General features: G+C 39.1%; 2 protein-coding genes across 9 annotated transcripts in view; one reads left to right on the forward strand and one right to left on the reverse strand.

The window, feature by feature from the left end:
• NOX1 (NADPH oxidase 1) overlaps positions 1 to 3,258 on the forward strand; it is a 28,286-nt gene extending 25,028 nt beyond the window's left edge. For both annotated transcript variants that reach the window (XM_087427705.1, XM_004440996.3), the window contains one exon: positions 1 to 3,258. In XM_087427705.1, the coding sequence (XP_087283831.1) occupies positions 1 to 127 (127 nt within the window). In that variant the 3' untranslated portion in view covers positions 128 to 3,258.
• Positions 3,120 to 24,427, reverse strand: part of CSTF2 (cleavage stimulation factor subunit 2) — a 25,383-nt gene continuing 4,075 nt past the window's right edge. For 3 of the 7 annotated variants that reach the window (XM_087427701.1, XM_087427702.1, XM_087427700.1), the window contains 10 exons: positions 21,459 to 21,582; positions 15,994 to 16,056; positions 13,233 to 13,292; positions 12,967 to 13,053; positions 12,445 to 12,586; positions 11,164 to 11,339; positions 10,329 to 10,606; positions 6,265 to 6,375; positions 5,431 to 5,556; positions 3,120 to 3,330 (listed from right to left, as the gene is read on the reverse strand). In XM_087427701.1, the coding sequence (XP_087283827.1) occupies positions 5,434 to 5,556; positions 6,265 to 6,375; positions 10,329 to 10,606; positions 11,164 to 11,339; positions 12,445 to 12,586; positions 12,967 to 13,053; positions 13,233 to 13,292; positions 15,994 to 16,056; positions 21,459 to 21,582 (1,164 nt within the window). In that variant the 3' untranslated portion in view covers positions 3,120 to 3,330; positions 5,431 to 5,433. The remainder of the gene's footprint in view (positions 3,331 to 5,430; positions 5,557 to 6,264; positions 6,376 to 10,328; positions 10,607 to 11,163; positions 11,340 to 12,444; positions 12,587 to 12,966; positions 13,054 to 13,232; positions 13,293 to 15,993; positions 16,057 to 21,458; positions 21,583 to 24,427) is intronic. The other 4 variants (XM_004440999.3, XM_087427703.1, XM_004441000.2 and 1 more) reach the window with 2 other exon arrangements.

Here is a 24,427-nt window from a genome sequence, read left to right on the forward strand (position 1 = left end):
GTCTGTGGTGGGAGTTTTCTTATGTGGTCCTCAGACTTTGGCAAAGAGCCTGTGCAAACGCTGTCACCAATACTCCAGTGTGGATCCTAGGAAGGTTCAATTCTACTTCAACAAAGAAAATTTCTGAATTACAGGAATAAGGACGGTAATCTGCATTTAGTCTCTCCTTTGTATCTTCAACAACTTACTTGGTCTGGTCAGCTTTGGGCAGCTGCCACTGAAGGATAATAATGTGCCTCTCAAGCCTTGACTCCCTGGCATTCTTTTTAAATTGGATTCAACTTCGTTGTCACTGAGCTTTCACGAACCCACGCACTTCAGGAGTCATGATACTCTCAAAGCCCATGGATCCTTTCTTGGGAAAAGAACTGTAAATCCTTTTGGAATGCCATGACTGCAGCAAGGCCTGATAGCAGACGTGGCTGACAATTATACAACTTAAGCCCAGGTGATTTTGTTGATTCCAAGTGTTACCATCTCCTGGACTTTGGGTCATAATCTCCCCTCCTACCCACAAAGAAGATTTCTAAGTAGGATGGTTTTTTAAATAAAAATTTATTGAAGAATTAATGACAAAACATAATAAGCATAAATAATAAAACAACGAACATAAAATTACCAAGAACCCCATCCCTATATAACACTATGTACATTCGTACTGTTATTTTAAACATGGTCTTATCCAGTGTGAACAGCAATTTATGCTTTACTTATTTTTGCTTGTCAAAAAATGAAGGATTTTCTTCTTTGCTTAACAAATGATTTGTTATTTTATCTGGGTTCTCCATTTGGGAAAGAAAATCTTGCAAATGTGTTAATCGTAATTGAAATTATTAGAATTGAAAGCTATATTGTCATTAGTTTGCATTGTTCTGTTAAAAATAATTGTGAAAACTCGAACTCCATCTTAGGATGACTTAGTCAGTCAACAGGGGTTCTTTATTGCCATTTTTATTAAGGGAGTTTATTAACATCCAGTTTTAAAAAAAGATAATTTAGAATTTTGATAACATTTTTTGGGCTCCTACCTACCTAGTCACTAAGGAATCATTACCTAATGACATAGGCAAAATGCCTTTTCTTTCTCCTATCAAAATGCTTTTTATTTCTCCCATACACTCGGCTCTGGGATATTAGTAGTCACAGTGAATCAGTAGGAGGAAAGAAGACTGAGGCCCTTAAAAGAAGGAAAAAACACACTTCATTGTGCCCAAAGACAATTCAACTCATTATAAATTTATAAGAATGTTTCTACTGGATTAGCATTATAGCACCTATTTCTCTACCATTAAGTAAGTGACCAAGATTGAATAAATGGTTGTTTCTAATTATCCAGAAACCTATATGACTTGAAGCATTAGTAAGATTGAATTTTTTCAGTCACTAGTCTGAACAAAGTAAAGATAGGTCATGAACTCATGGTAGCTAATTGTGTTTCATTTACTAATTGGACATCAGTAAAAAATACTGAGTGTTTCTATAGGAATAGATTGGGGTACCCCTGCTGTTGCCAATTTCCCAGATTTCAGCTATCTAAATTAATTTAATAAGGTTTTAGGAAAATGCACAAAGGAACCTTGACGGTATGGTTCCTAGTAGACAACTGCTGACCAAATGATAATTTGATCTTCAATGACTTTGATTTGGAATCTTAGTGTTCCTTGAAACTTATAATGAGTTCCTAATGAGAAAGGCTTCACTCTTGGTCTCAATGTCTAAATATATTGACACTTCAAGATATGACTGCTGCTAAAATCAACATATCAAGGCCTACAATATTCATGGCAGCAAGCAGAAAAGGTAATGATAATAAATCCCAAGCATGATCAACATCCACGCCCGAATTGGGGATGAGCAGGATACCCAGAAAACTCCTCAGCTGTTTTGAGCATGTTTTTCTTCCTAGGTTGTAATATGAAGTATCTTCTTATTCAGCCAATTTTTGTTGTAAATTTTGATATATCAGAGTAGAAAATCCCTCAATTTCAATGTCTCTCATAAAGTTATCTTACCTTGGCATTCTTTTGCTTGACACGTAAGCAATATGCTATTACATTCTCTAAGCCTATGGAAGGCTTTTAATTCACTTGACCATAATCCTAACCCAGGGGATAGGATTCTGAGAATATAAATAGGCTCAAGAGTAGTTCCAGTGGAACTTTACTAATTACTAAGGCACCTCTTAACCTCTTGAGGTTGGCCTGATGGAGAGAAAACACGTTCCTCCTTAATGCCACCATGAGAGAGAATAGTAGGCTGGAAGAGCCATTGGTTAGAGCTAGTGGCACTAATTATGTTCATACCTATCTGCAAGGAAGCAGGCAAGGGGAAGGCCTAATGGACAATCTGACTGCTTGTGCTCTGCATTTGGTCCTCTTAAAATAAATGAGAAGAATGTAAAAGTCTTAGGGTTTTCTGTTTTAATTTCACAGAATAAATTTGGTTACAGGGTAGGGTTGTAGGTTAGTGAACTCTAGAAGATAGGATGAAATGTATTTTGCTCATTTGACTTCTGTTCAGTTTGTATTTCATCTTGAACATATGAAAAATTAGTGGCTTTTTTAACTTTTAAAGTTGACTATCCAGACTGAAGAGTTTTAGAATAGACAAGTAAATGTCAACAGTCTCTTGTTTTGTTGACACACTTGAACCGGTGCTAATACATCTTTGTCTTAATTCTGAACTATGCATGTGAATAGACTTGCTATTGACATAAAAATGCACTTACTTTGATATTTGGATTTTTTTCTAAACTAAATACACTGCTCTGTTTGTTAGGCTCTTTGCTTTGTTGGCCTTCTAACCATTTTACAGCTCTAAGCACGTGCTATTTTCCCCTAGTAGACTCAGAAGTTCTAGCAAGTTCTCAAAAGGCAAATCTTATGCCTGCTGGAAGCAAACTAAGCAAAAACTAGGTTCCAGAAAACACTGTTTCTGAGAAATCCTCAAATATTACCGAGAAGAATAAATGGTTAACTTAAAAGGAAAAACAGAGCTATGGCAATATATTAAAGTACAATACTGCGATAAGGGTAGAAAACACATCTAAGGTTTCACCCTTGGTGTTCAGCTTTTTAAAAGCAAAAAGGTCATGTATATCAATTTGCAGTATACTAAAATTGTGTTCAAAGTTTATTTCAAGTTACAGAAAATATACAAACTAAGACAACAGAATGAACTGATTTTGTTCTGAGAGAAGGTGATGGGAGTCCTCCACCTGGCACCAATTTGAGTCATTCAAGGGTTAGGATGCAGAAGTCATCTTTTTGCAACATTTCAACCAAGTTATGGAATTAATTTCCAGATTTGTTGCCAGGTATTTTTGAAAACCTGTAAGGAAAAGTTGGGAGAAAGCCATTAGAAGTGGAGACAAAGTTCTCTTCCTCAAACGCCAGGAAAAAAATTAATTAAAAGGCTGGAGGAGGGAGGCTATGCATCAAAGCAAATCAGCAGGGACAGATTCCGAAGGTATTTGCTTCTTGCCTCCCAAAAATAATCATCCCTTACAGCAGAGTTTCTCAACCTCAGCACTACTGACATTTGGGGGCCAGAAAATTCTTTGTTACGGTGGATGTCCTGTGCATTACAGGATGTTTGGCAGCATCTCTGGTCTCTACCCACTGAATGCCAGTAGCACACCGTACTCCCTGAAGTTATGACAACCAAAAATGTTTCCAGACATTTCCAAATGTCCAGTAGGGGGCAAAACTGAGTCTGGTTGAGAACTACTGATCTAATGGTAACACTACATAAGCCTGTCAGTGGTGGCACAGATGGATCACAACTAGCGAGGTACAGGATGGAAGGAGAACCAACATTTTGGCTACAGTATACACAAATACCAGCAAATACACATTAAGACTTTGCCTGTATAACATTGCCTAGAACTACACACAGACAACACACAAACACATTAATGTAGGTTTAAAACAAATGGTGAAAACTGAATAAGGTCTGTAGTCTAGTTAACAGAAATGTACCAATGTCAATCTCTTGGTTTTGTACTACAAACCAAAAAGGTATTGTACAACAGCTTCTCAAGATGTTGTTATCATTGGGGGAGGCTGGATGAAGGGTACAGGATGCTTTTTGTACTATTTTTCCAACTTCCTGTGAGTTTATAATTACTTCAAAATAAAAGGTAAAAAAACTGAAAAACCTTGCCCTGTGGTTTATGTGTAAGACTCTGAAATAAGATATCTCGTAAGCAAGAATACATAAAGAAAGATTTCAGAAAGATTTCTACTTCCACTATCTAAATACAATAATTTCCTCACGTTGTAGGGAATACCTTCCCTAGCATAAATAAATTAGAAAAAGTAAAAGAGAGGAATAATTTTTATCTGTTCCTCTGAATATAACAGGTAGCCTATGCTTTTACTGAAGAAAATAGAATGCCTAGGGTGCCTGGACTAAAAAGTTAAAGTACTGGTCATACTGAAAGTTACCTAGCCACCCATCTATGATAGCTTCCCATTAGAGTGCAGTCACTTGAAGTCTAAATACAGATATGATGCATATTTCCAGTTTGGATGTTTTAATGATATTACAAATATGGATTAAAATACTATATTTAGTAAAGATTGCTAATTAGCGTAAATGAGTTCACTATTATATGATAATATATGGATGGGAATTATAATACAGATGGGATAAAAAGCAGAAATTCAAAATGTGATAGTCTAGCTGATACTAGAACAATGTGAATTTTAAACTGTTTTTAGAAAACAGACTTGTTTATGTAATACAAGATATTGGGGAAAAAATTTTAAAAAGAAACACCAATACATATAATCAAGTTAAGTCACATGATTATGACCCTTTTTACCTGACTGATAAGCAAGAAAAATAAGGGCAGCAGTGTCCAGCAACCTCTGAACTGTACTGGGACTGATGGTGACAGGAGACATTCACTACCTTAAACTGTGTGCTATAATAGTTTAACCTCAAAATATCCAATATAAAATAAAGGAAACTAAAATATTTATACTGTTTATTGAAATGCTTTGTATTTTCTCCATTTTGATGGGACAGTTTGGAATAAAGTAACATAACTGATTCTAGAAGGATGCATACCAAACTGTATTTAGAGGTTATGTCTGGGCAATGAGATTGAGGAAGCAGAGCTTTTCACCCTCAACTTTCTACATTTCTATATTTGATTAATTTTGTTAAAATGATCGTATGTTACTTTTGCTATTAGGAAAGAAAGGTTAAAAAAGATTATAATCAATTCAACACCCAAACAAATGCCCCATAGCCTTCCTCTATCCTGACGGGCTGACCTATGGAAGGGTGAAGAGTCTAGCCAAGAGGAGTGCAGGCCTCAGAGAGTCTTGAGAACAGGAGAGTCTTGTCAGTTCAGGTTGAAAGTATATACCCCAAACGCACGAGGAGCTTGTCCGACTCAGGCACGGTACGTCTGCTCACCTTTCAAGGCGCTCCAGTGGATTTCTGTATTTGTTCCTTTAAGATCAGGATACTCTGCCTTTGCTCAGGAGGCAGCATGGCGATTTGGTCTGCAGTCAGTTGAAGAACCTGCATGATCAAAGCAGCCTGTGCAGAGAAAAAAAAAGGTAGTGAGTTTTAACGATGGCAGCTAAAAAAACACCACCACCTTCTGTCCAAAAAGGAAGGATATTTTACACACAGAAAATAGCAGGCCAAAAAAGAAAAAAATCAAACCAAACCAAAACCCAAAACCAGCTGGTGAGAAAAGGTACAATAAAAGAACAAGTACAAAGATAACCTAAGATGAGAAGACTCAAGATAGACACTTTAATGAACCCAAGACTCTTGCAGACTAAGATGGTACCTAGGAGCCCCGGGAAGTCTTCAGTTTTTAATCCTGTTTTGAAAGTCTCTCCTTTTCACAAGTTTGAGCTTTTCCATCAGACATGAGCTCCCCACAATGGTCAAATATAGAAACAGAAAGATATACTTGTGGGGAATCTGCTATTGTTTTTAGGGATAAGGTAGAAAGGGGAGGAAGAAAGGGATTTGGATTTTCAGGTCAATCCAGCCTGCACAAAAAAACTGCTATTGGCAGATAAGCCTGAAGTGAAAGATAAGCTGCCATTTACATACATCCATTTAAGAATTTTAGGACGAGGCTCACAAATTTTCAGGTAACAAGATCATAAAGAGTTCTAAGAGTAAACATCACTTTCAAACGGACTCTGAAGACCCAGAATCTCCACGTGGTAATTGTGAAGAGAGGAATCCAAAAGATTTGTGCATATGGAGACAGACGGCACTGCTTACCTTTTCATGGTCCTGTGGAGTGACTTGGTTCTGGCCAGGACTAAAGCCACCAGGCTGGCCTCCACCCTGAATGCTTGCTCCTTGCATGGCTGCTCCCTGCATGACTGGGACCTATGTGCACAAAGAGAGATAAGGAGAGATTTTCGGAACTGTTCACATAGGTAACCAGAATCCAGTAATAGCAATGTGAAAAAATATGATCTGATTATGGATATGAATAAAAAAGCAAGTTAATGATTCTGGTTTTTTTTTTTTTTTTGGTGAGGAAGATCAGGCCTGAGCTAATATCTGCCAATCCTCCTCTTTTTGCTGAGGAAGACTGGCCCTGGGCTAACATCCGTGCCCATCTTCCTCCACTTTCTATGGGATGCCGCCACAGCATGGCTTGACAAGCGGTGCATCGGTGCGTGCCCGGGATCCGAACCGGCGAACCCCGGGCCACTGCAGTGGAGGCACCGGCCCAAGTTAATGATTCTGAAGATCATTTCCTACTGTTAGCAATGGCAGAAGGCAGGGTTTAGCCAGAGATCAACTAGCAAGTTAGACACATTTGCTTCCAAAGTTCCAGCATCATCCACAAAGACCACACAGCACAACTGGATACCATTAAATCAAGCAAAATTCAGCCACATAAGCACAGAGAAAACTGAGAGTATCCAGGAAACCAGTGCTCAGTAGAAACAGAAATGAAAGCTGATGGATTCTAGAGATAATGTATGCTGGTCCACTGGGGAAGCTACATTCACAGGGATACCGCCTACCTCTAGTTCAATCAGACATAGGCAGTTCATCCCAAAGGGCCCTATCCCACAAGTAAGGCAGAGACGATCATAATGGCAGAGGTAGAAAGGAGATGGGAAGGCCTCTGGGGAAAAGACTGCTATTAGCCCGACACTTGCTTTTTATAACTTCCCATAGAGAACAGGCAGTAGATCCTTTCTGCTAAATACAGACCAAGAAACATGACCCGAGTTAAAAGAATAAAGCACAGTTCTATCACACATTGGTATTTAAGATCTTCAGTGAGTTCAATCTTTTGAAAGACTACCAGAACCCAAGGAAAAGGCCTCAGAGCACCTAGAATAACTGTTAAAAGGTCCCCCTGCTGGAGTTATGTTCACACTCAGGCATCCACCAAGAGCTTAGGTACTCTTATTAAACACAAATTGTTAACAAATTTGTTACTCGCTTCCCCAGCAGATTAGAAGCAGCAAAGCATAAAAAAATGTGGATAAACTATTAGGAACAGATATGACTGCAATGTGAAGGGCCAGGTGACAGCCTGACGGTGGAGAAGACCAGAAACCAAAACAGGAGATAACTATGCTTTCTATTATAGCATATACAATAATGGGTACATTTAATGATGACTTTGAGTAATCAAAAACGATTAAAATCACTTTTTATATCCTGTTTAAGAAGTGAAGGAAGCATAATATACTTGATAAATTATTTTTCATTATTTCATAAATTTCATATTTCATTAAATTATTTTTAAAAACTTGGTAGAAGAGTTCTATTATCTGGAACATTCACTTATATGCATTAACATTTCCCAAAGACACTAGAGAGATGAAGGATTAGTACAGCCTTGTACAGATTGCTAGAATATTATCACTTTCTGTTCTTTATCAATACTGAATCCAGACACCAGTCTGAACCATAATGATCTGTTACAGATCTGAAACATCTATGAGAATAACCTTTTTGAAGCTTCAGTCAATACTAATTTGAGGTACCATAATGGGATCTAACCGTTCAATAACGGCCATTTAAAGTTTCTAGGAATGCCTGTTTTAGGCAGACAGGTAATAATATAGGCGACCACACATCCAGGTTTGCCTAAGATAGTCCCTGTTTATGCTTTTGTTAGTAATTACTAACAGCACTCTGACTCTCAAACGTGTCCCTGTTTGGATGATAAGTTATACAATCACCCTAGTAATAGTAAGCCTTTTACCAAAAAGTTTCCAACTAGGTAGAATCGAGTTAATTTTAAAATCTTACTTAAAATTATGAATTAAGGATATACTGTTATGTAAAAAAACAAGGTGCAAAACAGTGAAAGGGGAGAAAATAAGAATATATATGTATTTATATTTGAAAAAATAAGAATATTCTTATTTGCTAGAAAAATACATTAAAAAATCTAATAAAAGCGATTATCTATAGGAGATGGGGGTCACAGAGGAGATGAGTTCAGGGGAGGAAGCGAGGTTCTTACTATATATCTCTTATATGCCAGTGAATGTATTTTATACTTTTATTTACAAGTGAATATATTAATTAAACAACTTAAAAAATGTTTGAAGATAAAATTTTTATCTTCTCCACCTCAGATCTAATTAGCTTTATAGAATCTACTAATGAAAATTATATAAACCTAATATTACAGAGTAATGAGTTCAAGCACTAGCAGAGATAAAGGAACAAGACATTATCCAGAAATGTTCTTTTTTTTTTTTTTTTAAAGATTTTATTTATTTATTTTCTCCCCCCAAAGCCCCAGTAGATCGTTGTACGTCATAGTTGCACATCCTTCTAGTTGCTGTATGTGGGACGCGGCCTCAGCATGGCCGGAGAAGCGGTGCATCAGTGCGCGCCCGGGATCCGAACCCAGGCCGCCAGCAGCGGAGCGCGCGCACTTAACCGCTAAGCCATGGGGCCGGCCCCAGAAATGGTCTTCTAACCATTATTTTCAACATCTTTCTCCACAGAATCATTGACAGAATTACACAAGCACATCATGTAGTTATTTGTTGTCAGTCTCCCCAACTAGAATGCAAGCCCCCTGGGGGCAGGGACTTTGTTTTGTTCACGCTGCTATATCCCCAGTACCTACGGCTCTGTCTGGTACGTAGTAGGTGCTCAATGAATACTTGCCAAATGACTGAATGAATGCATAAAAACCCTTTTTATTGTGAGACTACTGACCACAGAGGGCACAATAAACACAAGGCCCATAAACACGTTTTTTTAAAAGCATAACTTGAAAGACAATAGAAAACAGCTTTCTTCTACACATACCAGAAAACAACATATTCATAATTCATATTAAAGAGGGGGAGGCAGACACACACAAACACATACACAACGTGCAGATGACAGGACAGAGTAGTACAGTAGAAAAAATTGTGGATTCTATTCCTTGTACTGCCACTTTTTAGTTGTGTGAATTTGGGCAAGTCACCTGAATTCTTGGGTCTCAGTTTCCAAACCTATAAAATGAGCGAATTGGATGACTGCCATGTTCCATTCCAGCTGACATTCTCTCTCTCTTTCTCTCTCATACACACACACACACACAAGGGGAGAAAGACACATAAACATATGGAAGAGGTAAGAGAAACAGAAGTACAGAGAGGAAGGAGGAAGACACATATAGGAAAAAGGAAGGTGGAGGGGCTAGAGGGAGATGAAGGTGCTAGCATATAAAAACTCAGGGGAGACACACACATACCACCTTCCCACAACCAATTGGGGGTGAAGGGGGAGGAGATGACAATGCGTCGATAATCACAGACTACCATATAAACACAGGTGAAGAGAGCCAAATAAAAGAAAGAGATAAGAATTCAGGTTTTAAGGTGAGCATTTGTAAATTGCCTTTCACACTCCACTGGTCACTTAGGTTATGTGATGAAAGTAAATTAAAATAGGTGTCTGCAAAGCTAAGATTATCTAAATGACCACTAATAGCTCTTCATATGCTCTAAAGCAGGGGTTCTTAGGGTTGTGCATTAGAATCGTTTGGGGGAAGTTTTTTAAATGATCCATGCCTAGATTCTACTGATACACTCTCTATCTCCTAAATTTTCAGGGGCTCTGCTCTGAATGGAAGAGTTCCTGAAATTGTGGGATAAGGTTGCCCTTTTGGACTATAATCCTGGTGGCCAGAAAATCACCACCCTAAGGGAGAGAGAAACCAAAAGAAGGGAGATTCTAATCTTTCTAACAAGCTGAGAAATAGCCCAAATCAGAAAGCAGTAATAATCAGGCTCAAAAATCGATTCCTGAATAGATCAAGATTTCACATGGAAGCTAGAAGTGAGTGTTACACATACCTGTCTGGATCCCTGGGGGCCAACTGCCCCCATGTTAATTGGACTGGGACCCTGGATTCCACTAGGTATAGGGCCTCTAGGGCCAGGGACTGGGCCCCTTGTATCCATGCTTCTGGCCTCCATCCCTCTGACTTCCATTGCGCGGGCCTCCATTGCACGGGCCTCCATCGCGCGGGCTTCCATTGCACGGGCCTCTAATCCTCTGGCATCTAATCCTCTTGCCTCCATGGCTCGTGCCTCCATCCCTCGTGCATCCATGCCTCGGGGATCTCTTCCACCTATAAAGAAAGTTGCAAGAAAACCACTGTGTAGCTTCTCACCTTTACTGCAAAAAGAACCAACAAAGCAAGATAGAAATCTATTCCTCTAGGGGCCGGCCCAGTGGCGCAAGCGGTTAAGTGCACGTGCCCCGCTGCGGTGGCCCGGGGTTCGCCAGTTCGGATCCCGGGCGCGCACCAATGCACCGCTTCGCAAGCCATGCTGTCACGGCGTCCCACATAAAAAGCGGAGGAAGGTGGGCATGGATGCTAGCCCAGCGCCAGTCTTCCTCAGCAAAAAAAAAAAAAAAAAAAAAAAGAGGAGGATTGGCAGATGTTAGCCCAGGGCTGATCTTCCTCACAAAAAAAAAAAGAAATCTATTCTTCTAGTCACATCTCCCTAAAACTACACGAGACTGCTTTCTCTTCCCCAATTTCTCAGATTTGCAGATATATCTTAAAAATGCTTGCCACGCCTATTGCCCCAGCATTCTTTATCCCAGATTAAAGCCTAAGACAGCTGGGTTTATCATCAGCCCACAACTGTCAGTCAGCCTTGTGACATGGTCTCTCCTTACCTCTGCCATCCAAGGGTGGACCCCTCTGATCTAGCATGGGTCCTCTTGGCTCTGCCATTAGAGGTCTGGGCTCAGCTAATGGCCCTCCCCGCATCTCATGTGGCGGTGGGCCACGGCTGTCATGGCCAGGGACATGGTGCATGGGTGGACCCTGATGAGGTGGTCCCAGGTAACCTCTAGAGATGGAGAAAAATGTTATATTTTAAAATAGAACAAAACAACAAGAAAAAGTGTCAATCAGAAGATCAAAAAGCAAAATTCAGACAACTAATGCAAACATCAGTCCACGAATTCTGCGAGAAGAACATCAAACACCCTATGGAAATGTAAATCCACGTATTCTAGAATTTCATATTTGGTTGGGGTACTCATAATTAAGGAGAAATTAATGGATATCCATTATATATAATGAGTATGCAGTATAGTGCTTAAGAACATGAGTTACTGTATGGGCTGAAATCTAGGCTCTATCACTTATTAGCTGTGATCTTGAGCACATTTACTTAATTTCTCTATGCCTCGGTTTCTTCATCTGTAAAATGGGACTGATATTAGTATCAATTTCATAGGGTTGTGTGGATTTAGTGAGATGATCTAAGTAAAGTACTCAGAGCAGAGTCAGAGGCATAATCCCCATTAATATCAATTATTATTTTATTATTATTATTGCTATTATTAATATTACTACTACCAGTGGGCCGGCCCTGTGGCTTAGCGGTTAAGTGTGTGCGCTCTGCTACTGGCGGCCTGGGTTCGGATCCCGGGCGCACACCGACGCACCGCTTCTCCGGCTATGCTGAGGCCGCGTCCCACATACAGCAACTAGAAGGATGTGCAACTATGACATACAACTATCTAGTGGGGCTTTGGGGAAAAAAAAGGAGGAGGATTGGCAATAGTTAGCTCAGAGCCGGTCTTCCTCAGCAAAAAGAGGAGGATTAGCACGGATGTTAACTCAGGGCTGATCTTCCTCACAAAAAAAATAAAAAAATAAAAAAAAATATTACTACTACCAGTAAGCAATATAAGTTTTTTGCTGTTCAGGTGTGTGTGCTGGAATTTCCAATTTCCGAAGGTGGAATAGCCATGGTTAGTTCAAAATGACATACTCAACTACACAGTTCTGCCCAAGGAGAAGTGCTTAGTGTTGGACAGCGGCCATGAATATTTATTTATCTTTTGAAGTAGGCAAACAGGTATAACTGGTACGAAAAGACTTTGTTCTCAAAGCAAGGGAAAACTCTGATTCCTCCAGTCTTTTCCTTCTATGTTAATGCTTACCTAGGCTCCACCTCTCCAGTTACAGAAAGTAAAGTGCCTCCACGTGGGTCATTTGGAGCATCTCCTAACAGACCTCGAGGAGTTGGGACATTGGTAGGCAAGGGCCCACGCTGCATAGCTGCTCTGGGGTCTTGCATCGGCACTGACAGGGAAACAAACAGGGAGTTACTGGTGTGAAGGACACATAAGGAAACAAGAAATGACTCTATATACCACTGACAATGTAATTCAGACACCTTAGAGTGGGTGAAACCTCACCACAGCAGACTCCTCTTGCAGCTCAAGAACAGAAGCAGGGTGTAGGCAGAATGTGTGCCATATCAGAGGTATGGATGGAATTATAATAAAGAACAAACTGGGGAGCAATCTGCCAAGGACTAGCACTGCAACCTGAAGAAACTTATGTTCCTGGTTTTCCTTATAATCAACCTTAGTTCAAGGACCAGAGTCACAAAAAGAGAGGTAGGGTCTTGGCATATATGAACACTGCCACGGCTCTGCAAGAACCCGCTGTCTCCTTACAGACTGCTATTCCATCCAAGCCTCCTGACACCAGTAGGGAGGGAGTACAGCCTCGGACAGATGCCCATATCATCCATGTTCTCTGCCCTGTGTGAAGAGGTCAATCTTAGGCTTGTGGCCCCAAGAAGAAAAATTAAATAACAAAAACCCAAAACACTACCCTTTTGGGTTCCGAACGTGAGGATGACTGCCAAGCAGCCCTTGTCCTCTCAACATCCCACCCTGAACACCACAAGCAAAAGGAAACCCGTAGATACAATGGGTACCTTGAACTCGCTCAATTGATGCAGGCCCGGTGGGTCCCACGGGCGAGTGCTGTAGGGTTCCTAGGTGAGCAGTAAGTTCAAAAGGAGAAAGAGCAGACACTTAAAATAGCTTGCACACACACGCAGAAACATACACAAACAGACACTGGAGATTCACACATATAAGTTAAAAAGCCAAGAGTTCATTAGCTTGCCCCAGGCTACAAAATCTTCCTAAACTATATTAGCTTCTTTGGGATCTGAAACCGTTCCACTTTGATGAGATTGCTTCCTACAGTGAAACCCATGGGTCACTGATTTTATTTGGGCAGGAATAACCAGCCATTTCTAATTTTCGTCTCTGCTACTACGATCCCCCCAAATCTCCTTATGATACCATTAAAAAAAAAAGAAACAAAATATAAAAAGGATGATTCTGAATCTCTAGTTAGGCATAGAACATAAACATATTTTCATAAGCAAAAAGTGAAAGAAGTTGTACTGAATCTGGAAGGCAAAGATGTATTCTGAAGAGGTCCATAACACAAGTGGGGCAGTACCACTTTTGCCATATTTTAAAGCACAAAAATTTTTGCTATCAAAAAGTATCAAATGGGGAAATGCAGTGAATGAACTTTAGACAACGAAAGACTATCACTCCTCAAGAAATACTCTGCCACTGCAAGTCTTTGATAATAAATAAACATTGTAACAACAGCAAACAAAAACTAATGGGATGACAAGGGCACCAACATTAACCAAAGGCGGCAGAAGGCAAGAGGAAGTATCTTCTTAAACATCTCACTGTCTCCTTTCACCATTACACATGCAAAAGCACGGATTCCAGGGAAAGAAAGAGAAACTGGGTACATATGGATCGATTCTTGTTTCCTCTGCTGGGCACTGAAGGAAAACTCTAAAAAAAACCTCATCTCACTTTGTCTCTTCATGAAGACATCTTTGACATACTTTCAAAACTCGAGTCATTTCCCTTTGTTAACTTTTGACTAGAAAGATGAAGACAACTCTAGCAGGAAGGCAGATGTCTCGTGGAAGAAAGTACTCAATAGCTAATGCTTGATTGATTGATGGCTTGGGGAGAGTTTTGTAAAAGAATGACTGAAACCCCAATTCCTTCTCACTACTGCAAAAATACTTTGGGGTACATACACGATCTACTGATAGTGGCTGAGGGGGTGCGGCACAACAGCACAAAAGCATAGGCTGCTCAGATGAGGTATTTGGCCAAGAGCTTGTCCCACTGTCAACCGTCTGACAAGATTATTAGTTCCATTACTTCAGCAATCAACCCCAGTGTACAAATCATAGACAAGGAGTACAGTACTATATCTTAGGCCTATATCTTAATATTTTGCTTTAAAAAAAAAAAATGGGGGCTGGCCCAGTGGCGCAAGCGGTTAAGTGTGCGCACTCTGCTGCGGCGGCCCGGGGTTCGCCGGTTCAGATCCCGGGTGCACACCGACGCACTGCTTGGCAAGTCATGCTGTGGCGGCGTCCCATATAAAGTAGAGGAAGATGGGCACGGATGTTAGCCCAGAGCCAGTCTTCCTCCGCAAAAAAAGAGGAGGATTGGCAGATGTTAGCACAGGGCTGATCTTCCTCACAAAAAAACAAAGAAAAAAAAAAACAAAAAAGGGTTTCACTTAAAGGCCATATGCTAAGAAGGTGTAACTTAAGCTTCTCTATGCTTGTCCCAAGTAGTTCTTTCTCATTGCAAGGACACAATGAATAAGAACAGAACACAGTGAAGAGTATTTTTAATTAATAGAGGTGGTATGGATTGACAGAAAGAGGATAGATTTTGGAGTCAGAGACTTCAGAATCTTAGCTCTGCCACTTACTAGCTGGAAGAGAAGATGAGAGCACCACGTCCAGTCCACGTTACTCAGATATTAGTATTTACTTACCATGTCCCCTGGAGTAACTTAAAACTCTGAGCTTCCAACTCTTTACCTGAAAACTGAGGTGCTGCCACCTAACTCACAAGGTTGTTTATGAAAATTAAAGTGCCTAGCCTAAAGTGCCTAGCATGTACTCTTGTTTTATTGTTAGTTCCTTCTGTTTTCTTACTTCCTCTCCTCCTAACATTGTTTTCGACTGACCCACTGCATTTTCTTTTTCTTGAAACTCCAAAAACATAGAAAAATAATGTGGAGATTTTGGAGCAGCTGCCACTGTGGTATTCAGTGTTACTGCCACAGTACAACATACACTTATCAATTAAGCTTCATAGATCTTTGATCCCCTCCCAGTTTTCTCTGGGGTTTAAATTTAGTCTTCTACATACCCAGCCACATATTACATGCTTATTATTAAAACTCCTTACTCAGTCGATAGATGTCCACAGAGGGAGAGAGAACTTGTCAGTAGAATCATTAGACAACCAGGAAAAGGTGATATGAATTACATAGAAACAAAGGATCCATTTGCTTTGTCATTAATTCTTGTAGAGCTAGGCTCTGAATCACTAGATGGAAAGTCTAGACCAGGGCTGTCCAATAGAATTTTCTGCAGTGACGGAAATGTTCTATATCTGCAATATCCTGTACGGCATCCATTAGCCACATGTGGCTATTGGGGACTTGGGATGTGGCTACCATGAAGGAGGACCTGAATTTTAGATTTTACCCAATTCCAATTTAATTTTAATTAATTTAATATTCAAATAGCCACATGTGCTAGTGGCTGCCACATTAGACAGTGCAGATATAGAACATTTCCAAGTCTAGTCCACATTAATCTGACATTAATATTTATTTACCTTGTCCCCGCTCCATGGACACTGGTCCACTTCCTGGCATTCCAACTTGGGCCTGCATTCCTCCTAGAAGATAAAGGGCAGGAAAGAAAAACACAAATTAGGACAGTGGGAAAAACAGTAGGACAGTGGCTGAGTTAACAAATTTCCTTTTTCTGCCCCACAAGCAGAAACCTACAAAGAAAGATCATAACTATCACTAAACAATGAAGTTACACAGAAGATGGAGTTTGTTAGTATCCTTTGGCTTCAGTGGTAGAAAAGTGAGTTAAAAAAGAACACTTAATCTCATTGGTTACCAAAACCTTGGCAGGAAGTTCTTCTGTGATACAGGATAACAACGGCACTTAACTCCTCTCATAGGAGGCAGTACTGTTCCCAGGGCATTTTGTAAATATGTGGGTATACTGTTTCGCTTGTGACAAAGATTTGTGGGAGCATGGCTGGCATTTAATGAGAAGACGACAGGGATACTGGATGTCCCGCTATGTTATGTCACAGTCCCACAAAATCAAGAAATACCCTGTCTTGCAAAACTTTCAAATGTCTCGCTGAACATTTACACAAATGAAAACCTATTTATAGGCATCTGAACTTAGAACCTAAGTCTGTTTTATTTATCAACAAAAAGGTTCTTTGCCTTGTTTATACACACACACACACACACACACACGCGTATATATGTATATATATACACACACACACACTAAATTTTCCAGAAACGTAATTACTGAGTAAACTATGGGTACTGCATTTTGTTTTGTTAAGAACCTTACCAAGAGTTTTCACCATTTCAGAAAATCACATCACCAACGTCAACAGTTCTTGTGGTATTTGAGTTGCTAAAACAATATACCTGTATCTGTCTACATCTGTAGCTTTTATATTCATGGTACAGGTGCACACATCTGACTGCCACCTTTTGTTTTCTAGTGTAGTTGTGCCTGAACACTTGTATATTAAAAATATTTTTTATTATAAATTAATTCCTTTTATTTCTCCTTTAAATTATAGTTAGGGCATTATACTAATTTTTTTTTTTTGGAAATCATGTTAAATAGGTTATATCATCTGTGCATTTCATTTCAGGATAGTAAAGAGTCACTGCAAAATATCTGTTATGAAAAGAAGCCACTGGGTCTAACAGGGTTGAAAATCACTGGTCTACTCTAACTAGTCAGGGTACAATGACTGCTATACAAAGAATAATCATGTACCACAAGTACTTGTCTGGTCCTTCTCACATAGAAATAATTCTCTTTCCTCAAAGGAACAATATACGCTATGAGTAGGGAGAAAAGACAAGCTGAACTGTTTGCAGTTCATTAATACTTACCTAAAATATCAAGTACATGTCACACTCTCTTATTCCATTTAACACGTCAGGCACCAAAGAGCCATGGATTAAGAACCTGAACCTGTGCTAGCTCTACCCCTGCTACTAAGTAATTGTGATTTTGAACAAGTGATTTGATAAAATTAACATATTCCCAGGCTTCCTCATCTGTAAAGTGAATGAGTTGGTCTAAACCAGTGGTTCTCAGAATGCGGTCTCCAGACTAGCAGCGTCAGCATCATCATGAACTTGTCAGAACTGCAAATTCAAAGGGTCCTACCTCAGACCTGCCGAATTAGAAAGTCTGGGGGTGGGGCCCAGCAATCTGTGTTTTAATAAGCCCTTCAGGTGATTCTAACATACACTCAAGTTTGAGAACCACAGGTCTAAATGATTTCAAAGCTCTCTTCTAGCCATAACATTCTATGACTAATTCAGACCACTCACCAAAATAATATAAATATTTAGGATCTGAGGAAAGTGGTTGCAGAAGGATTTATGGGCATAACTTCTCATATTATACACTGTCACATAATGGTGATTTTATTTGTATAGGCTAGCTTCCCAGAAGTGGAATTGGTGGGTCAAAGTGTATATAAATTTTTAATGTGAGACTACTTTCTTAAAAGGCTGAAAAACTTCACATTTCCACCAGCAACGTATGATACCACTTTTCCCACTCCAGATGATAGTAAGTGTCATCTCTCTCTGAAACTTTTGCTAGTCTGACGGGTTTAAGTAAAGTGAAATCTCGTTATTTAATTTGCAATCCCCTGACAATAAACAAATTTGCTTTCGTTTGTTGCCATTTGGATTTGCTCTTCTGTGAGGGCCCCACTCATTTTCTTTGCCTACTAGAAGTAGGCTGTTCACTCTACTCATCAACTGTCAAAGAGCTTTGTACAGGGTATCTCAAAAATCTTAGTAAAGTTTTAATAACTTCAGAAGGATAAATGCTACAAACTCACAAAAAATATCACTTGAAAATTCAATTATTTAAGTTCCTTTTACACTTACTTTCAACTTTTATATTTATTAATTCTCTCTTCTTTGTATCTTGTTTTTTTATAAAATTTTTCTTATTCTTTAAAACTAGTACTTAAGAGTTCCTTTATTCTTTAATAATATAGACATTTAAGAATATTCATTTTCCTTTAAGTACTGCTTTCACTATTTCCTGTACTTTTTTGTATGAGTGTACTACTTTTTGTTGTCTTTTAATCTATAAATTTCTTTTCATTTCCTCTTTAATTCAAAGATTACCTAGAGTATATTCCTTAATTTTCCAAGTAAAGGTTTTTTTAAGTCACCTTTTAATTATTTATTTTTAATTTTATTGACATAGAGAATGCGGCCTGTAGAATCTCTACATTTTTAAAATTATTTTTATTTTATGGCTAAGTACATGGTCAATTTTTTTTTCCCATTATTTTATTCCTCAATGTCCTTACTTGCAGTAGTCTTCCCTTATCCTTACTCACAGTCAAATGCGGTCAGGAAGCAGATAAGTAGATGATCCTCCTTCTGATGTATCATCAGAAGGTCAATAGCAGCCTAACTCTACATCACAATGCCTACGTCATTTATCTCACTTCATCTCATCCCGAAGGCATTGTATCTTCTCATATCATCACAAGATGAGTACAGTACAATAAGATATTCTGAGAGAGACTGCATTCACATAACTTTTATTACAGTATAGTGTTATATAATTGTTCTGTTTTATTAGCTATTGTTGTTAATCTCTTACTGTCCCTAATTTATAAATTAAATTTTATCATAGGTATGTATGTATAGGAAAAAACATATATACATAAGGTTTGGTCCTATCCTTGGTTTCAGGCATCCACTGGGGGTCTTGGAACGTATCCCCCACGATAAGGAGGGACTACTGTATTTTTTGTCCACCAGCACAATGCTACTCAAAGTGTGGTCCACAGACGATGCTGATCCACACACTGTTTATGTTAACAGTTCATGACAATGTAAGCACAGAAATGGAAAGCAGACACTTAAAAACTTTTATAGCAATTTGACATTGCTGTGATATCCAAGTGCATGATCGCTGCAGTTGTCTCACTGAAGAGGTATAGACCAGTCTGAGCGTTTTTCAACTCATGTAATGAGCTGCCTATGTCCTGTATGCATACTTGCCATGTGTAGTAGGACCGCATTACAACTTGTGATATTTTAAGGTAACTTTGGCATCTATAACTCAAAAATGTATAAAATACAGAATCCATTTCTTTCACTGAAAGATAATTTAACTATAACTCTATAGGATAAATGAAAATCATGAGTTTGCTGAAATTTCTTTAAAAATCTCTTCTTCTATTCCCTGGTAACTCAACTCTGTAGACTGGTTTCTCTACAAAACAGAAGAATTGAGACTCCAATTATCTCCCATGAGTAGCACTGTAGTCAATCTAACCTAAATTAATAAGAAGCAAGTTTGTTGCATAAAAAACTTTATATATTGATATACATTGTGTATTCATACAAGTGTTTCATATGAGGAATCACTATTTCATTTATAACTTTTTTAGTTATGATTGTTGAATGACGAAAAGCTACAACTGTAATAGCAATACTCTATTAATTACATATATATACACTATCAATGAAAATATATAGGCTTTAAAATTCTTTTCTCCTTTTCTTGTTTGGTCTTATTTTATTTAATGAAATGCAATTTTATGCCTGTTAAATAATAACAACAAACTTGACCGTGTGTTTTGTGATTTTTTTTTTTTTTTGTGAGGAGGACCAGCCCTGAGCTAACATCCAATGCCAATCCTCCTCTTTTTTTGCTGAGGAAGACTGGCCCTGGGCTAACATCCATGCCCATCTTCCTCCACTTTACATGGGACGCCGCCACAACATGGCTTAACAAGCGGTGCGTCGGTGCACACCCGGGATCCAAACCGGTGAACCCCCGGGCCGCCGCAGCGGAACGTGCGCACCCAACCGCTTGCGCCACCGGGCCAGCCCCTGTTTTATGTGTTTTTTAAATGTGCTTTTTAACCTAATCTAACAGTCTCTGGCTTTTAATGGGACAATTCAGTCCATTCAAATTTAGCAGAATAACGACTATGCAAGATTTTACTGCTTCCACCTTACTTTATGTTTATTTATACTTCACAATGTCATTTCCTTTTCTCTGTATTTGCTTGCTTGGTCCAGTTACCATTCATTCCGTTTTTCCCCTCATTAATTTGGAAGTTTTACTGTAGTTTTCTACTTAGGTGTCCTTTTCCCTGCTCTCATAATCAGACATAGAGTAGTCCCCCCTTATCCATGGGGGATATGTTCCAAGACCCGCAGTGGATGCCTGAAACCAGAGAGAGTACCGAATCCTATATATACTATGTTTTTTCCTACACATACATACCTATGATTAAATTTAATTTACAAATTAGGCATAGTAAGAGATTAACAATAACAACTAATGATAAAATACAATTGTAACAAGGTACTGTAATAAAAGTTACTGTAGATCTTAGCAACCTCAGCATTTTTTTTTTCCTTACTAAGTTGAGAACTTTCACCTTTTCACTTAAAAAAAAGCACTTTACGGCTTCTCTTTGGCCTATCTGAATTGCCAGCATCACTACTCTTGTGCTTTGGGGTCATTATTTAGTAAAATAAGGGTTACTTAAACACAAGCACTGTGATACTGCAATAGTCAATCTGATAACCAAGAGGGCTACTAAGTGACTAAAGGGTAGGTAGCATATACAGTGTGGATACACTGGACAAAGGGATAATTCATGTCCTGGGTGGGATAGAGTGGGACAGCACAAGATTTCATCATGCTACTCAGAATGGCTCACAATTTAAAACTTATGAATTGTTTATTTCTGGAATTTTCCATTTAATATTTTCAGACCATGGTTGACTGTGGGTAATTTGAAACCACGGAAAGTGAGACTGTGGATAGAGGCAATTACTGTATAGGATTTGTATACAAGAAATCAACGATTACCTCCACCTAGGAGATATATTTCCTAGCTGTATATTAATTTTATATCAAGATCTCATTATCACATAATAACTTGGCTACACTATGCCATTTGCTATAACAAAACTTTAGCAAAATACCAAAATGGTGAAGACTGTAAATAAAACATACCTCCAGGAGCTAAGGAACCAGGGCCAGGTCCTGTTACAGCAGCTGGTATTTGTCCTGGTGTTGGAACTCCAGCTTGCATAGAAGCCTGCATCAGAGGAGGTGTGCCATTGACGTGCATTCCACCCTGACCCAGAGAAAAACCAGAGTATGTACGTGCCTTAGTGGAGACTCAACACATAGTCTATGACCTTAAAGAACTCTGCAAATTGACATCCCCAAATATTCTACCAAATATCCTATGTGTATAGCATTCTTATGCTGCATTAGATTTACAACACACTTTGGACAGAAGCTGGAATATGTGCAATGAGCCTGGTTATATGAAACACAGTTAAGATGGACCATATTCTAAAAGTAGACATTGACAAGTCTTTTCTGCGTGGCGTGGCCACATGTAGCACCTATTGTTGACTTCATGACTGGGGCCTGGCACTAAGTGTAAAAAGAAAAAGTGCTTTGAACCCAAGGAGAAAAAGAGGAGACTGAGACTTTTTTCCAAAGGAAACGCTGGCAGTCTGCATTTTTAAGATGAAATTTATTTTATTTATTTATTTTTTTTGGTGAGGAAGATCGGCCCTGGGCTAACATCCATGCCAATCCTCCTCTTTTTGCTGAGGAAGACTGGCCCTGGGCTAACATCCATGCCCATCTTCCTCCACTTTATATGGGACGCCGCCACAGCATGGCCTGACAAGCGGTGCATCGGTGCGCGCCCGGGATCTGAACCCTGGCCGCCAGCAGCAGAGCCTGCGCACTTAACTGTTACGCCATGGGGCCGGCCCCAAGGTGAAAAAATTTTTTATTTGACCAATCTTTTCTTATTCCTGTCCTCAGATATAACTCTGGTTTTGGGGGAATGTGAATTTTTTTTTTAACGCTATATTAGAGCTCCTGGAGGGAAAGAGAATGTTATGTTTTCATCTGTGTATTTCCCAGAGAACTGAGCAGTCCCTTGGAATAGAAAGAGCTCAAGAGAGAAAGAATAAAAGCTAAGTGATAAAAAAAAAAATCACATGTACTCTCAATGAACACACAAAACTCTAAAACGGAAAAGAGGAAACTCTATAGTGAGGTGGTTAAAAGAAAACAGGCTGAAGTCAGATAGAACCAGGTTCAGATCCCAGATTTGCCACTTACAATTATGTTATTTTGGGACCAGTTAACCTCTTGAGGCCTTAATTTATTTCCTTTCTATTTCTGAAAAAGTATTTATTGAATTAAAGTAGGGGTTGGCAAACTATGGCCCCTGAGCCAAATCTGGCTCACTGCCTGGTTTCATAACTAAAGTTTTATTGTAACACAACCACACACATTTATTTTTGTATTATCTGTGGCTGCTTTCACATTCCAACGGCAGAGTTGAGTAGTTAAAACAGATCCCAAGGCCTGCAAAGCCAAAAATATTTACTATCTGGCCATTTACAGAAGATGTTTGCTGACCCCTGCCCTAAACCTTTGTACAACCCATCCAAGTTATTTACCTCTGCCCATCTGATAGGTGAAAAACGGTAGCTTATTGTACTTTCTGTTTACATTTAGCTTATTTTGAGGTTGAACACTTTTTCATACATTTAATATATATTTGCATTTCCACTGTTTTGAACTGTTTATGTCCACTGCACACTTTTCTACTACGTTATTTGTAATTTTCTTATTAATTTATGGGAGGTCTTTGTTTATTATGAAAAATTCCAGATTGTATAGAGAATAAAATAACCACACAGCTTAGGAAATAAATCAGGGCCAGCCTGGTGGCATACTGGTTAAGTTTACGTGCTCTGCTTTGGGGCCTGGGGTTCGCGGGTTCAGATCCCAGGCGTGAACCTACACACTGCTTATCAAGCCATGCTGTGGCAGGCATGCCACATATAAAGTAGAGGAAGATGGGCATGATGTTAGCCCAGGGCCAATCTTCCTCAGCAAAAAAAAAAAACAAAAAAAACCACAAAAAACCACACACAAAAGAAATAAACCATATATACAATTGAAATCTCCTGCATGGTCTTCCCCAATTGCATCCTGTATCCCCTTCTTAGCCAACCATTTCAGAATTCTTATAGATGTTTTGAAATTTTATGTAAATCATTACACACTGAACATATTCTTTGCAACTCACTGAACACATTTTTGCCATATATGCAAATACATATCCCATACTTTGGGAATGCTTCCACATTCACTTATTTTCACTTCTGTATGGTACTATGTTTTTGATTTATCTGTGTCCATACTATGTATCCTAGTTCATCTTAACTGCTATATGGAATTATGTTTTTGAAAGCCATTCATGGTGACACATGTAGTTTATTTAACTGTTGTAGAGTATTTCACTGGATAAATATACCACATTTTCTCCATTCTTCCACTGATGCACATTTAGGATGTTTCCAATTTTTCACTATTATAATGTGACAATAAACACTCTTGAACACAACTTAAGGGTTCTTAAGTAATCAGTCTGTTGTCCATCATTTGTGTGGCAAATACTTTTTCCCAACTTGTCATTTGCCTTTGGTGTTTCTTTCCTTTCTTCCACACAGAAATTTTTCAGTTTTCAAATATATCAATTTTTTACAGCTTCACAGTTTTGTGTCATGCTTAGAAAGTGAGCTTTACTTTTTTTTTTTTGGTGAGGAAGATTAGCCCTGAGCTAACATCTGCTGCCAATCTTCCTCTTTTTGCTGAGGAAGACTGGCCCTAGGCTAACATCCGTGCCCATCTTCCTACACGTTATATGTGGGACGCCTGCCACAGCATGGCTTGATAAGCGGTGTGTAGGTCCACGCCTGGGATCCAAACCTGCGAACCCTGGGCCGCTGAAGTGCAGCACGTGAACTTAACCACTACACCACCAGGCCAGCCCCCGAGCTTTACTTTTTTCATTGGTAAGAATGGAGATAATAAGAGTGCCAACCTCATATGACTGCTCTAAGTATTAAATGAGATAACGTATATTGAATAACAAAGTG

This window comes from Ceratotherium simum, chromosome X (genome assembly GCF_057802395.1).
Source record: "Ceratotherium simum simum isolate JZ-2026a chromosome X, ASM5780239v1, whole genome shotgun sequence".
Classification (NCBI taxonomy): domain Eukaryota; kingdom Metazoa; phylum Chordata; class Mammalia; order Perissodactyla; family Rhinocerotidae; genus Ceratotherium; species Ceratotherium simum.